This window comes from Rhopalosiphum maidis, chromosome 1 (assembly GCF_003676215.2).
Source record: "Rhopalosiphum maidis isolate BTI-1 chromosome 1, ASM367621v3, whole genome shotgun sequence".
NCBI lineage: Eukaryota > Metazoa > Arthropoda > Insecta > Hemiptera > Aphididae > Rhopalosiphum > Rhopalosiphum maidis.
Genome location: NC_040877.1, coordinates 78507573 through 78524933, shown reverse-complemented (window position 1 = coordinate 78524933; position 17361 = coordinate 78507573). Strand labels below are relative to the sequence as shown.

Genomic DNA, 17361 nt, shown 5'->3' with positions numbered 1-17361 from the left:
AAAGATTATGAATGTGTAAAATGTAAATAACAAAATCCTATATCATATATTATTTACATTAGGTATAAAGATTGAAGAAGATTGAGAAGAAAATATGAGTAAGTGCTCTAAGTCATATTCTTGAAGTTGTCATATTTTCTCAGTATTGTGAGTGTGATTGTAAACGTTGTATTATATACATTCTATAGTTGACATAATTTTAAGATATTTATTATAGTGCTATAGAATTAAAAAAAAACCAATTTATTAAATAGAAGTTGGTTGGTAGGTATTTAATTAGGATGATTAAATTAAACTAAAATTTTTAGTTATTATTGCAAATTAAATTTTTGCCACTTGTTAATTGGTTTTTATAAGATGCCCATTATTTCAGAATACTTGTAAAATTATAAGTACTGTGTTAGTCATATTTCATCTTATACTATAGTCTATAAATTCTATTATTTTCTTAACTATAAAATGTTTTATTTTTTTGATATATTCAAATATATAATATCAAAATATTAATGAACTTTTTAAAATCTTTTAAAATGAAATAGGTGAATAAGTATGATAGTAATTAAACCTTTAATAGCAAAATTACCGTCGTTATGTTTAATTATGACTAAAATGTTTTTCCTACGTTGAGATGTAATTGGTTTTTTTTTTGAAAAAAAAAAATAGATTTTAGAGTTAAAATTAACTGTGTGTAGTTAATCAATTTTTAGAGGTTATATAAACTATGAAGAAGTTTTTTACAAAAAAGTGATTTAAAGTTAATTAAATGATATTAAAAAATTGAAAAAAGCTTTCATAGAATTACGTTATGTTTATCACATTCAATTAATCAGTATGAATCATTGAGTAAATCTATTGCGTATACCTACTATTTAAATACTTTAAAATCTAATATAGTATGTCTTAATATACTTGGATTCAGTTTAATATCCGTAGATATTTAAAACTAAAAATAATTTCATATTATATTAGATATTCTGAAGTTTTAAAAACTTCTATATTATATTTAGAGCCACCCTGTTAAACGATCGATTATAATTTATTATATGATTCATAATTGTACAGTGACCATTCTTAAATCGCTCTACCTATAATTTCTATACACTTATATGTACAGTTATTTGATTGATCAACTTGAGTAGGTACCTAATAAATTATTACAACTTATTCTTTTTTTTTTTATTATTATCAGTATCTCCTTGAATGACAATGTTGTATGTCTCCTCTATGATAAGGAGGTGGCGGGGGTGGCGTCGGAGGAAATCCTCCTCTATCTTGAGATCCTAATGACTGCCTGTCCACCTCGATAATATCCTCGTTGTCTTTCTGGAGGGCTGCAAAACACATGTCTCTATTGGCGCAACAACTTTCCTGGTGTCCAACATTGCAAGACGATGATATCACGCTAGAGCTATATTTTTTACGCCGAAAAATCTTAAAAAAAAAAGATTAAAATTAATATTTAAAAACAATTTGGATCATTAACATTTGTTACTTTGGTTTTGATTATATTACGGCTGATACGTCTGAACTTTCGATTCAAAGCCCAATATATGAATGGATTCCAAAAGCTATTGCTTAGTGCTATCCACGTGATTATGAAATCTACAGCTGGGGGCATCTACATATATGGTAAAAATGTTTTATAAAATATCTTATCTTAGTGGTATGCCATAAATTGCAATATAAATGATTCTATTATATTTATATAAAAAAAAATACGTACTTTTGTACCTGTACACGCAGTCACAACTTCTTGAATTGTCCAAGGTGTTACGGCTACTATAAAGCCTAATGCTACTGCTCCCATAGCCCTGGTAGTTCGTATGCTTTGTCTCAGTTCTTTCGATGCTAATCGATCAGATGCTTCATCGACAGTGTTCTAAATTAAATCAATTTTTTCGAGCTTATTATTTTATTTTTCTCTACTATTATGCTGTTGACGTTATAAGCCTAACCTAAAGAAATTCATACCCAACTAATAATGCAATTTGTATTACGATGTGTACATTCAATTTATTTATAACAGGCGATGTCCCTCACTATAATTTAATTAAATTATGTTTCATTAAAACTTTTTAGCTACTTCGAGTTAAGACAAAAAATTGAATATCCAGGAAAAAGATAATTGTATTTGATTAATACATTTATAGTATAATATTATAATAGTTAGGTACTATTGGTACTAGCACTGATTTTAGAATATATTATATCATACATAATATTATATTCTAAAATAAATGGTACTAGATAGTCATAAATAGGGAACGGATTTTATTGTAATAAAGAAATCAATATATGTACATATATAACTATATAAGTACCAATTTTTCTATTTTTTTAAATATGGAATAAAAAATCCAAAGTATGTTAATATTGAAAAAAATGTATAATTATTAAAAATTACAAAAAAATGAATATAAATATTAAATGAAATAATACAAATGATGTAGGAAACTCTTAAATAATAATTCGCTGTCGATTTCGATTTCACAATTTTGGACATTTAAAAAATTAGAAATAAGACGTACATGTGACTACGTTGTAAATGCGACTACGAATAATACCAAAAACGATTGTCGAATACCACTTTCTTATTTTATATTTTTATCGTCCGGCAATACTAATATCGATAATAGTGTATACAGTAGGTACCTAAATACTAGTGCAATAACTGAACTAGTAATATAGCGGCATGCCGTAAATAAGTCCGTAAACGCCATTTAGATAACGTAGAATATTAAATTTGGTGGTTGTCAAAAATTACTTATTTTGTTGTTGTAGACGAAGCAGATGATGTTAAACGTTGTTGAAAATCAATGTAATATGTACAAAATATATACTTATTTACCAAATATGTAATTAGGTATATCTAAATATATAAAAATATGTAAAATAAATTTGAGTTTATTTCAATTAGGATGATCTAAATTGTACACATTTTTTATCAGATTTAAAATATCTCATTTCAATAAAAATATGTATTTACAATAAAATCCGTTCCCTAGTAATAATATATGTATGAGTGGTATTTAGTTCTATTTTATTTTTATGGATTGCTAGAAAAACAATATATTTATTAATTCTTAAGACACGCATACTTTACCTCCCACCTACCACAGTTTATGGTTGTTGTTAAAATTTTCGAGATGAAATGAATATAATATAATAGTAGGTAGGTACTTAGGTACTATAAAAAATTACGCGGGAAAATATACTGCTAGGAACTCGCGGATTTTATCAACACTTATTATTAAAAGAGTAAATGTGTTGTAATACTTAGAGTAATATTTAAAATCGGAAACAAGATTTTAATTCAAAATCCAATTAATAAAATACCTAATTAACCTAACCTTGGTACCGTGTTTTTTACTAACATTTGTTTATCTATACATAAATTAAAATTATTTTGTTATTAGTTATAATTAATACTTGAAACTTCTGGACCTATCCAATATTTTGAATAGTGTCTATCACATTTTGATTTAGAAATTCAGGATTTTATCGGTTAGACTTTTTTTTATACTATATCGATTTTACCAGTACAGGTAGTCTAAATAGAACCTATCGATTCCGCTAGGTAAAAAATAATCTTCCTGAACCAAAATAATAGTTTGATTTTGCTTACATAGCTATATTATAAATTTAATATTATATGAAGTATAATTTTTAGGTATGCATACGAAAACAATAGTGTTAACGAATTATTTGATTTTCTGACTAGGAAAAAGGGTATAGGGACACCATATACCACCATATACCACTATACATCATACATATAAATACGTATAAATTACAGAAAATTTAAAGTGACCTGTTTTTTTTTTGAATCCTGACTGTGGTTCATACAAAGTATTTATGTAGGTAGGAATACTGATTTTAGTGGTTATTAAAATTAAAGAAATATCACCATCACGTATATGTATTTATTTCTATAGAAATAAAATATAGTGTATTCACATGAGCTGATAATATTCGGCACCAATATTCTAACAATATACATTTTTTATGTGAAAATTAATTCATTATTCATATTTCATAATATCCAAGTAGGTATATTTAAATTTTTAGTCTACGTAAGCTATTATCATTGGTATAATGGACCTATATTGAAAGTTAAGATACATTTTAAAAATTTTACTCGAGTGTTGTTAAATACAATTTATTATTTAACTTAATCAGTAAACTGTCTATATAGGTAGGTACATTTATTTGTTCTACACTCCCTGATGGCAAACATCACACGTCCCTTGTTGATTGAACTATTGAACTAAAGTGCAAAGGCTTCGTGGTTGGTAAAAACAACACCAAATATTGTGTAATTTCTAACGTGAACATTGATTTTATCGTATTTTAAACTGAACATTACAAATTCAATGTTGGACAATAACTATACTATAACGTTTATAACTATACCACCTGCGTCTTCGTAATATATAATAAGTACCTTTCCAGCGCTGTTGGGTAACATTGGTTGCACTAGAACGGCACATATGTTGATTTGTTGCCTGTGCCGGAGCCTATCCACGTGCAATGCCGACCCGTAGAAATACATGAGTGCCATTGTTGTGGGGAAGTAAAACAGGCAGGCGGCCAATATTCGCAAACTCGGCCTTTGATAAAACGGCTCGCACGCCATTAATCCATTGCCGTTATAAAAATATCCACCTCGGCGGATTACTGCCGCACCAAATGCGGTTAATGAACCCACTAGAGTCAAGCTCAACACCAACATACAGCCCTGCAAGAACAAAAGTCAAGCTATTGGTAATAAGTGGCGACATTTTAATTTTTTATTGAATTCTAAAATATGTAAGTATACACAAATGTACCGAATACCTAATTAATGCGTAGGTACTAATAACAAGTGGAATATAAGTAGTTATTTTGGTGAGAATATTCAGTCAAGAAGTAGTATATTTAAATAAGAATTTATATTTGATATTTTTTAAGAAATCGATTTATACATCCTATACACCGAGTTTTTGTTATTGTTTATCTTACAGAAGTGAATAACCGCGTACCTGTATAATTAACAGCCCTCGGGACTGTCGTATATTTATTTAAAAACTGTACTCATTTTAATTTTCGACGAATATTCAAACACTTCATGACAAGTACGATGGAACAATTGAACAAAATTTCTTATTTTCGTTCTTTGAATTTTTTTTTTTTTTAATAAATGTGGTTATATATTTTAAGTATTAAATTAAAATAGAAATTTTAATAGAAAGTTTCGGTCTGTCCCATAGAAATTTGGAAGAATTTAAATATTTTTTAGAATAAAAATCGCATTACTTAAGCGTCATTTCATATAACTAAAATCATTTTATCAGAAGTTTGAATGAAAAATAAAATGTTTTTTTGTTATTGGAAAAATATATAGATTGTTTACATGTGTATGTGAGTGTGTAAAATATAATAGTACTCGTATTACGTATAGCACGTATTTGAACTTATTATAATCAAATACTAAAACATTAAAATGATTATTTACAAATTATGATTTCGACATAAAAGTACAAAGTAGGTACTAACATAACGTCATAACGACATGGCCGATGGCCGATTGCATAAGTATTTGCTTGTAAAATGTTCCTTCATGAAAAATCTATGAAAGTCACCTAGTTTCACGGAATAAATTTCTTTTAAAGATTTTTCTCAGATTCAACACACTTGAAATAAATTAGATTATTAAATTGTTATTTTAATTTTTTATTACTTATGAGGTTTTAATGATATATGGCTGGGAATACTGTCTGTACTCTTATAGTCAAAATACACTATATTCCTGGTACCTTTTCTATTTCTAAACTTAAGTATTTTTATTTTCAGGACCGGAACACCATGTGTACTGGTCAATTATTAAACTTTAGTAGCGAAATTAGAAAGTTAACATCTCCAAAGTCTAAAATCAAGTTTCCAATCTATAGACGTACTGTTTTCACTGTCTTTAAAATAGTTAAGAATAAAAACGATTTCTCTCTCGCTTCAATCATAATCTTAAGTAGGTGCCTACAAATGAAAACTAAATTATTTATAAAAACAAATGATACATTATTGGTTTATATTTAATTTTTTTTCTATACATTTAAAAAAATTATTAAATCAACTAGTAACAAAAAACTTGTTTTATTTCCAATTTTCATTATATACGTTATGAAATTATTATTTTGAAGTTTGAGGTCGATAATAAGTTGGTGATACAAATAGCAAATATATATAATGTATTTTTATATCAATAATGTAGTATAAGTATTTGTATCGACGACGATTTATATAGTCAATAATCACATGGTCTGTTACTGTTATTGCCTGTATCGTAAATGTAATTGTCTGTTCTTTAATTTTTCTATAAGAACCACATCGAAGGCTGAAGGGTTTAAAAATATTTTATATTTATATTACAAATTCACAAACAAAGGTTTTTTTTTTTAACATAAAATTTAATATATGAATTAATTAAAATAATATTATTTATTAGATTAGTTTTATAAAAAACCAAGATGAAAAAATATAATTTTTTTTGCAATTGATTTCCGGTACGTATTACGCGCGAGTTTACTTGACGTTGAAATTTCAATCGATCTAGTAATTACTTTTTACATCCTTGTGAATTCCAGAGAAAATTAATATAAATTATAATATATTATCCCGAAAATGATGGTAAATAAGAAGATGACTTCCGATTAAATATTCAATTTGAGAATTTAAATATACTTACTCTTAAATAATTATCTTTATTATGTTATTTTTATTATTATTATTATTATTATTTTTAATAAAGATTAAAAAGTAAATAAAATTAATTTTTAACGATTTCGAATTTTCGACAAATAGTAGGTAACTATGTTGTTTAGGTTTGGTTACATTTATATAAATTAATATTATATAAACTATAATATAACTATTTATTTATTAAAATATCTGTGCGTATAAGTATGTTGGATAAATAAAAAAATAAATTTTAAAGGATGATGAAATATTTGTAGCATGGTAATGATAATACTTGTAAATATAGCAAATAAAGTTCAAATATTATTTTTTTAATTTTTCGTTTTGTATTTTTTTCTAAATATTTTGAAAAATAAATTTATTAAATATTTGACCGCTTTTGTCCGTTTACCTCAATACGAGACCGAATTGAATTGAATTAAATGAAATATTTGCCTTCAAATTTTATTGAATGTAAATTAATTATGATAATTCACTTTTAAAGTAAAATATATGTATAAGTAGAAGATATCTAATATTAGATGCCTCTAATGGTAAAATAATATATTAGTACTCAGGTATTCTCATTAATGGAAACTACTTGGATGATTTGATTGTTATGTAAAATGCTCGATCCGTAGTCATAAAAAAAATATGATTTATTTGGGTACTACAACCCTAAAAACTGATGTACGAATAAAACAGAAAATTGTCTTAATCTTATTTCACAACATAGAATAATTATTATTTCACATTTTTGATTTTACGAAAATTGGGTTTACTTTACGCAGGTTACCTATTTAACTTATTATTTAATAAAGTATGTATAAAAATATAGAATAGATTTTGAGTTTTTACAATATTTCTAAGTTAATTATATAAACTAATAATAATAATAATATTAAAAATAAATTAATTTAACGATTTATACTTCATTAATTAACAAGGTATTATACATACATTTTTTTTAAACTTTAAAAAAAATTATTTGTTAGTAACTATAAATGTAATATTTTTGAAAAACGTTTTATAAACTTCAACGCTATTCTTATTGCATAATAATATGTATTTTAGGTTTATTCATTATATATAGAGATATAAAATATGCTTATTTATTGTAATAATATTATATTGTTACAATCACTATTTCATTATTATACATAATAGCCTCATAACTGCTGAATGCTGATATTTATATTTTTTATATTATATTATTATTTTCATTATTGTTTTAGTTGAAGAATTTTTTTAGTTTGTATGTATATATTATGACTTATGAGTGTTAAATATAAAGTACCTGTAATTGTATCGTTAAATATTTTATAATGCTGGAATTCGTGTTTGGTCACAACCCTTGGCTAAGAACTGAACCACCATCATGTTCAATTATAATTGTAATTTTTTTCTTCTATTATTGTTAAATAAAACCAAATGAATATTATATATATTAATATAGAATGTGTCATGTAAAATTATAAATTATTTATCACACAGACGTATCTTACGGATATAAGAAACTATTTAATTATCTAATAAAATAAAGACGTATCTATGTATTTCATATTTCTAAATACTCGAAAATTTTTCAGTTTTATGAATTTTCTGTAATTCCTTTTTCATATTTACGAATCGAATAAAGAATATTTTTTATTATTTTTTTAATATTATATTTTGTTCTCAGTCTCATGTATAGGTTACATTACGAAAACACATCACGTAGACCGATCATAAATTATTAGGAAACGATTTTAGAGCTAAAATACTAGTAGATACAAAACAATAAATAATACTTCGAACATATTAAAGGTATTATGTTTTTTTTTTACATATATATTTAGGCATTCATAAAAATGTTGAAACGTTAAAAAATGTTATACTTACTGAATGTTTTTTTCAATGTTCTATGTTAGGTATTAATTGTAATGTATTTATATAGTGAATAATAAAGACTATCTATTTAATTTTTTTTTTTATTTTATCGCATAATATATTTTAACTAAAATATTAAGATTAAATATTAGTTGAATAATGAATGCATTTGCTTCTCTATTAGCATTTTTCAGGAAGGTTATTATAGTATACTGAATGTATCATAACATGGTTAAAATGTACACGAAACAGTGAACACGTTCTATGGATACTTTAATGACAGCGCCGACTTTGGTTTGACCTTTCAATTAAGTTTAATGTTGTGAATGATACCTTTTCCTAATATTGTTGTCACTACCATACGTTTAGGCTGATGAGAATTTTCAATTGAAACTTTATAAATGTTAATTTCCTTTACTCAAAGTGCACAGATAGGAATTCAAGAATCTAACGTAGACCACTAAACTATTTCTTAAGTCGAAATGGAAAATGTATTAGTCATAAGTTGTAACCCAGCTATTTGAGTATTTCATCAAGATATTTTCAGGAAAAACTACTAATATACTATGATGTAAATCGGAAATAGAAATCCAAATGACGTTTGAACTTAGAGGAAATTACATTCTAAATAGCTTACACAGCTAATATAGAAACAGGAAAAAAAACTGCCGTTAAAAGTTGGTGTATGCAATTTATTTTCTTAGTTTAAAATACACTTTTTAAACATGAATGGTGAACATTTATTAACTATAACAGAATTATTAAACTATTATAGATTTATCAAAAAAGAATTATTTGAATATTTTGAATTTTGAAGAATAAATATTTTTTTATATAATTGTACCAGATACCTATATAGTTAGTCTTAGTTTAAGTGAATCCGGTTCTCATGATAAAAAATTATTATGTTATCGATCGGTCAATCGCAAAGAATCTTACAAATACGAAATAATTTATTAACATCAATGGAATAATGCAAAATCATAAACATATTTTGATATAATATGAAATATTTAGTAGGTATAAATACAGATTATGTTGATCTGGAGAATGGAAAAAAAGGAAATAACATTTCGTTGGTGTAAATAAGCACAATTAATGTTGTTTAATATTTTACTTTACCCAGTTAGTTCCGACATGAATGATAAATATTTCGTACTTTCATTCTACTCAATTTTTGTTCATACGAATAAACATTAAATATCTGTGTATATAGTATTATGAAGTTTATGAACCATTTCTTTGAGTTTTATTGTTATTCATCATAAGATTTATAAATATGAGTTTGAATACACGTATAGAGGGACCTATGTATCGAAAATATGAGAGACTGAATATAAATGTATGTTTTACGAATTGTAGATGGAAATTATTCATTGATTTTAAATAAAATATAGGTACCAATGTGTACTTAAATTTTATTAGGTACACGATTTTATTTGTTTGATATTATCAGTTATACTTATGATTTAATTTTAATACATATTTTAATAATTTAAAACCATATCCGATCTAATTTTGTATATTATGTGTAAGTTTCGTTGAAGTATGTTTATAATATAATGTCAATTTTTGTTAAATAACTGTTTTCATACGTACATATTTTGAGTTCTGAGAGGAGATGAGAAGTTTGAGAGTTTTGAAATTCAATGATTTTATATTTGAAAAAGCTGGTTTTAGAATTGGTAGCAGAAACATTAAAATTTACTTATTTATAATTTAAAATGTGTAATGGTTATGCTAGTGATAAGGTTTACAATAACTATACGTACGTGTATTAAATTACGTAAATAATTACTTTCGCGATTTACGAGAAGTGTGTATAGGCTTTTAAAAACTGTATTCACTAATCATTTAATATTTATACCGAAAAGACGGTTCTGCACGTCAAATAATTTAGAAGAGAGTTTATTTCCATATATATGAAAATAATTTATCCATAAACGAGTGAAGACAAATCAAAAAAAAATTGATGTGTATAATAGCAGAGTTGTTATTTTTGTTTTTTAATATTTTCTTAGTTATTTTTGAATACAAACAGTAAACGAACGATTGTTTTTTTTAAGTATATAGAATAGATATGTATTTAATTATAATTTTTTTTTAGGTTATTCACGTCCCTTGGTTTTGGACGAAGACAATCTATAGATAATAATTTATTAGAGATATGTTAAATTATAGTGTTACATCACGTAACAAAATAATTTTGTGTGTTCAAACTTTCAAAGTCTGTTAGTATATACCACGTTCGCAAATAATTGTGAATATCGGTGATTTTAGAATCTTGTATTTATGTATAGCTTCAAATTAATATTATTAATAAATTTATACTACATATTATATTGTAAGTACTTTTAAGATTGTATTACATTTTCCGAATATAAATAGCCAAATAGGTAGTTTTACTTTTTAAGAAAAAGATTTTGTTAATAAACAAATTGAAAAGTAATTTATCGAGTTTTAAAAATAAATTTATGAAAGAAATTGATGATATATAAACAATATAGTATACGAGTACTTATGAGTAAGTGTATACTGTTCAACTATAGTATAAACTTATAACTATTAAAAAATGTTGGTAAATTTTTAAACTATAAGTATGTTTGATTACAATAATTTATTACAAAACAGTACATAATGGTGTATTTTATTTATTGAAATTAAAAGCATTAGTGTGGATAATATAAACGAGCATATTGTTTGAATATTATCTTAGTTTATTTAAATAATAAGATCTAAGAAGACTTTTAAATTTGTGGAATACGACTGTAGTAGGTACTTATCGGAAACTTGCTCGGTATATAGGTATTCACAATAATGATAATGGAACACACGTAGGAATAGTATTCTATCGATTTAATGTTACAATTAGAGGCTCTGTTATTGTACAAATAAAATTGTTATCCGTCTCGTGTAAACATTTAGTGTTTGAAGTATATCTATTATGTATGTAAGTAATTGCTTAAGACTGAATAATCTTAAGAATTTATTTTTGTAGGTACGAATCAGTTTTTATTTTATTAATTTATTTTAGTTTTTATTAATTTCAGAACCATGGTGTGTGATTAGCAAAATTATATAATGACACTGTTTTATCGATCATCATTCAAAATTCAAGTAATATATTACTTTGATAATGTACCTACTTAAAATATATTTAGTTGTTCAATTTCTAATTTATATTATTTTTGGTTAAAGTTATCCTTATCAAACATCATAAACAACGGCGACTATCTGTACTTACTCTTCACAATATTTTCCATATTTTTCATGATAAAAAAAATCATAGCTTACTTTTTTGCTCGAATGTTTGTGATATTTATCTGGGTGCAACATACATGTATATCTATCGACTGCCATGAACACTAATATCATAGCATTTTGTTGCGGCAAAGCTGCCCTTAAAAGAGCCTGAAAACATAATACGGAAAATTAATAAAATAACTTTAATTCGTTAAATAACATGTTTATTTATTTAATAATATAGGTCATATTCGACCAAAAGAATATGGTACTAAAATAAAGTGTCAGATTACATTCATATAATATTTTATAAGTAGTACAAAAAAGATTATTTTTCAAGGACGCACATTCTTCAGAACAGCATTATTTTGCATGTTTTTAAAAGCTGCCAATGAAGGGTTAACATTTTAGTTTTAATAGTCTATAAGAGTATACTTTATTTGTGTACTCTTTTATTATTTATACTTTTTTGTAAGTGCTTGTATTAACAAATTTAAAATAATGTTTCATCATTTACGTGTAGATATTTTAATAACACGGAATATTTGATGTATTTTACATTAAATATTACATAATCACAGTGTCACTGATCACTATTTTTAGTTAACAACGCTGTCAAGATATTTGAAATTTCGAGAAGTATCTAAGTATACGTACAATTATCTCATTGAAAGACATTTGAGTAGAATTATTATTATGTTACTTGATTAAAAATTTATGTAGACTTTTGTTCAATGGGTCATTTAATTTAAAATTAAAATAATAAAGAACTGTACTTAAAAAATGCTCATTATAGTACAACTTATATAGTATAATACAAGATTAACAAGTATATAATAAATTTTAATTAAAAATAAATAAGGGTGTTGTAAAAAAAAAATTGACAAATTGGGAATGACATTTTTTTGGTTTTTAATATTAATTAAAATGTTTATACGAAACATTTAGTATTAATTTTATTTTCATATAAAAGATCTAAGGATTGCAATGTATTATATAAAGTATACTTCTGTGTACTACACTTAAATTAGTTAAGTTAGTTTTAACCCTTTCTTGACCAAAGCTTGAAATATATTAAATAGTCATTTTTTTCATAATTAAATTGTTATGCAATTTTTAAGTAACAGCATAATTTTGTTATATTTTAATTTTTGTTACTTTATTTTTTTTAATCCTGAGAATTTCTCTGGTCCCGTCGATCATTTACAGTCTGGACTCAAAAGTCCCGTCAGTCATATAGTTAGATTAGGCTAGGTTAGGTTAAAGTCTAGCTAAAGTATGAAGAAACTAGTTTAATGTTTTAAACATGATGACTTCTACAATAATTTAGTTTTAACATGATTATTGTAATTTTTTAAAAATTTGTATTGGTTTATTGACTGATGACACTTTTAATTATAATAAAAAGTACTTAATAATCTTATGAACACGTGTGAAGTTTTTTAACGTATTAATTGATATCAAAAAAAGTCATGACATAATGAAACCGTTTGTTTTGATGTTTAATATATCAATTAAGAAATATATTGTATAGTTCATAAGGTTAAGTTAGTTTGTACGTTTAAAAGTTTAATAATATCTTTCAGCTTTTATGATACTTATTACTTATACAATATTGTGGTGTTACAACTTTTAGATACAACCTAACTTTGGGTGGAATATGAATCTTTGTTAAACCGATTTACCTCTCATATTATAAATTATAATTATATTATACAATATAATACAAACCTTGTAAATTAATACACAAACAGTAATACATCGTCTTTAAATCGTTTGAAATAAACGCAATGGAACGAGCGTATAATTTATTATTTAATATATTATTAAATAATATATTTCAAGTTGAGTTTTAAAAATTATATTTTTGAAGATTGCAGTTAAAGGTACGCAAAAAGGATGGCTCGTCAAAATGATACATTAGAAAACTGTTTATATAAATTATATGTATATACTCGTATACATAAAATAATATGTATATATATATATATAGATGATATAAGCAGTGTACCTAAGCGCTGTGCAAATAATATGATAAAAGACCACGCGACTATACCTATGTGTACAACGCTGCTGGACTGGTCGTGGGGGCGGAGGTGGTGGTATGGTCTCGATGAATCATGTCAAAGCCGTGAATACTCAAAAGCAATCTACTCCGACCGGTGTTGAATTTTAAAAGGTCGGCCTGTAAGAGTGATTACCCGATTAACTGCTAAACGGAACACGAGAGACGCCGAAATAACGTTGAATAAGCGGGTTATAGGTGCGAATAATAATAATAATAATAATAATAATAATAATAATAAAAAAAAAACCATTCTTTTTTAAACTTTCAGTAGAATCAATTGTACCTATGTTCATTGCGTATTATTATGGTATTCGTTAGTGTTAGTTTCGTTCGGACAACGAACTGAATGTTAAACAGCTATTGTTACATTTCGGACATGTATTGTCGCCGTTTCTGTCTTCGTCTCAATCTTACCGATGTGCTGCGCTTGTGCGTATCGGCCAAGTCGGCACGCACGAGGTTTTTCATTCCGATCACGGCCCCGCCTGGTAAATTAATATAGACTTAAGTGTCCATCTCTGTATAATGTGTCGTATATAGCCACTTTTACTACGTTCTCATAACTAGCTTTATATCTACAGCTAGTGGAAATCTGTTGAATTCGAAAACAGCCTATAACTTGTCTTTTGCCTACATATATACCGGAATGTCTTCTGGCGGGTTTATACTAAGCATAATAGTGCCAAAGCCTAAAATGTAGTTTAATAAAAATATAAAATAGTTGTGATAATATTGAAATTCATTACATCAACGTGAATTATTTTTAGAAATTGTTGAAATATTTATAAATTATTATTTTACAATCATCACTATACCCCCTATATCTTCAAATTCATTATCATTGATCCATTATTCTTGGTACATAATGTCAAATAAATTAATAACTACAAGTTTAAATTTAAATTTCGATATGTTTAATTTTTAGAAAATTTATCCGTTGAATAATTTCAGTAGAAAAGAGGGGTTGTCATTTGAAAAACAGAAGTTTACATCTCCATAGAGGATACGTCTTGGACACTTTTTATGTAGTACAAAATATCTAAAGAAATTGAAAATATGTTCTTTAAGTATATTATATAAAATTTCCAAAAATCAAATATTGAATAACTGTATTATCAAAAAAAAAAAAAAAAATTAATTAATTAATAAAAAGACAACCTAACCTAACTTATGAATCATTGTGTATAATAATATATTAACTAAAATTATAGAAATTTAGGAAACAACTATATTTTATAATAAAACATGTCATCTAAACTAACTAGAGCTGTTAGCAAATGACTAATATGTATCTTTTATTAAGTATATTATACAACACATTATGATGCCGTTTAGCTTATAAGGAATATTGTTATAATTAAAAACTTTAGCTAGGAATTATGTAAATTAAACTATCGTAGTCAACGTTATACAGTAAGTTTAATGAAAGATTCTTAATAATTGCTATACTATTATTGTTTCTTCAATGAAATATTGAGACTGGACTCGCCTCGCGTACATGGCATATTTGCACGTATTGTAAAATTTAATACTTTAATTATTAAACACAGGAATTTTAAAATGTAATTGTAAAATGAAATGTATAAGATTAGGTAAAAGGTAATATATAGGGTGAATGGATATTCCCATGCGAGACGTAGTAGATAAAAATCACCCAAGGGTATGCATGCCTAGTTTCATACACGAATAAAAGCTTGAACGAATACAAATTTCTTTCCCATTTTGTTTATACTTAAGGTCTGATACTTAAAATGTATTTGGTGTGGTTGAAATGGGTTTGTTTTTGTGTTGCATCAAAACGTTTTTAATTCCATAGTGTATTAAAAATAGATAGGTACACCGGTCATATTTATATACGTAAAATAAGGAAGTCTAGTCTCTACTGCTCTAGGTAGTTAAGATTATGTTAGACATGTTGTATAATAATAAATATTTTTTTGCAGTACAGAAAGTAGTGTATTTAGTTTTATTTCTACGAAGGAATAATTATAATATATATTATTAATATGCATTGGTGTTTATATTTATTCAATTAAAAATGTATGTATTGGTGTCTTTATTTTTGTATAGAAATTTACATAATATGTAATTGTTTGTCTATTATATGTTTCGTGTGGGAACTTAACAAAATGCCAATAAACGTGTTTGCCTTGTCAGTAATAAAATATATCGAAATAATTCCATATAGTAGGTAGTTTCTGATTTAGAATACATTTTGATGATAACTAATTTGGTTGTTTAAAAACAATTAGCATTATTAATACCACGAGAATCAGTCAATACAGTCTTGGTGTAATTTCCTAAATGTATTGGGCATGATCATAAAAGAGTAAAAAGTAGGGAATAATATATAGAATATAAATTCTTACACAAAACAGGCGATTTCATTCCCGGCAAGTCATTCTTGATAGTGTCCATAATCATCATCATCATTGTCGATAACATATGTTTAGTATATACGCATCGAAATACCGTTCATAAATACGTAAGTTATCGTTTGTCGATATCGTATATACACATAAATGCTTTGTTGCAGCGTTTATATACAGATCGCTGAAGTCGGTCATTTTCACCGCCCCTATAGCAGCTTCTTATAAGTCTATTCGTCATTACGAAATTATTTCGATCTTTTTCGCTTCTTTTATTATACACGATGGACCGCACCACGCATATTATACGACGTATAATGATAATAGTAATAGTATAATATACGCCGCCGCGATCGTCCATTGGAAAACTCTGTCCGCCCACCCATCGTCGCCCCGTAATGGGATCATAAGAGGATTTCGATAACGCGATCGCGATGTACCGTTCGAACGGTTTCGAATGTACATCTCGTGGGAAATATAATACCGCGCTGAAAAGTGTCTTAATAATTTCCTTGGGACTACGCGTAACGGCTCAATGCCGGGCATAAAGTCATTTGGATAGCATTAGGTACCGTATATTCGCCCTGCACAATATAAGGGATGGTGTGGATTTAGCAACGCTATTGGAAATAGTTTTACTTTATATTTATATATAAAATATAATATACAGAAGAAAATATATGAGAATGCGGTTGAGCTCGACGAAGAGGAGAGAGTACAAACTACTCTCTTGGACCGTATATATATATATATACATGTAATATCGTTCTATTTGATATAAATAAATGGATCTTAAAAGTAAAATAACATGTTCAATCGTTACGTTTTAAAGTAATATCACCCGCGAGTCCTGTTTAGCGAAACTATTATATATAGCGGTTTTTGATAACAGCTAAATTTTATTATCATTGAATAATGAACTATAAATTATAATAATATATTAAACAAGTATAATAACTAACCAATAGTCGAAATAAAACAAAAATGCATAATATTGGCCGTCTGTGATGTGTTGAATTATTTGTTTATATCAAAGCTATTAATAATGTAATGCACAATATTGATTGTATTTTCGATGTGTGTAACATGCGTTGCTACTTG

The 17361-nt window shown here is 26.0% G+C and overlaps 1 protein-coding gene across 2 annotated transcripts in view; it reads right to left on the bottom strand.

The window, feature by feature from the left end:
- Positions 1-794: 794 nt before the first annotated feature.
- The window catches only part of LOC113556101 (trace amine-associated receptor 1), a 77291-nt gene continuing 60724 nt past the window's right edge, over positions 795-17361 (bottom strand). Inside the window, exons 4-8 of one of the 2 annotated variants that reach the window (XM_026960848.1) lie at positions 11875-11991; positions 4445-4738; positions 1724-1879; positions 1493-1618; positions 795-1431 (exon numbers count right to left, since the gene is read on the bottom strand). In XM_026960848.1, coding sequence (XP_026816649.1) covers positions 1186-1431; positions 1493-1618; positions 1724-1879; positions 4445-4738; positions 11875-11991 — 939 coding nt within the window. In that variant the 3' untranslated portion in view covers positions 795-1185. The remainder of the gene's footprint in view (positions 1432-1492; positions 1619-1723; positions 1880-4444; positions 4739-11874; positions 11992-17361) is intronic. The other variant, XM_026960847.2, reaches the window with a different exon arrangement.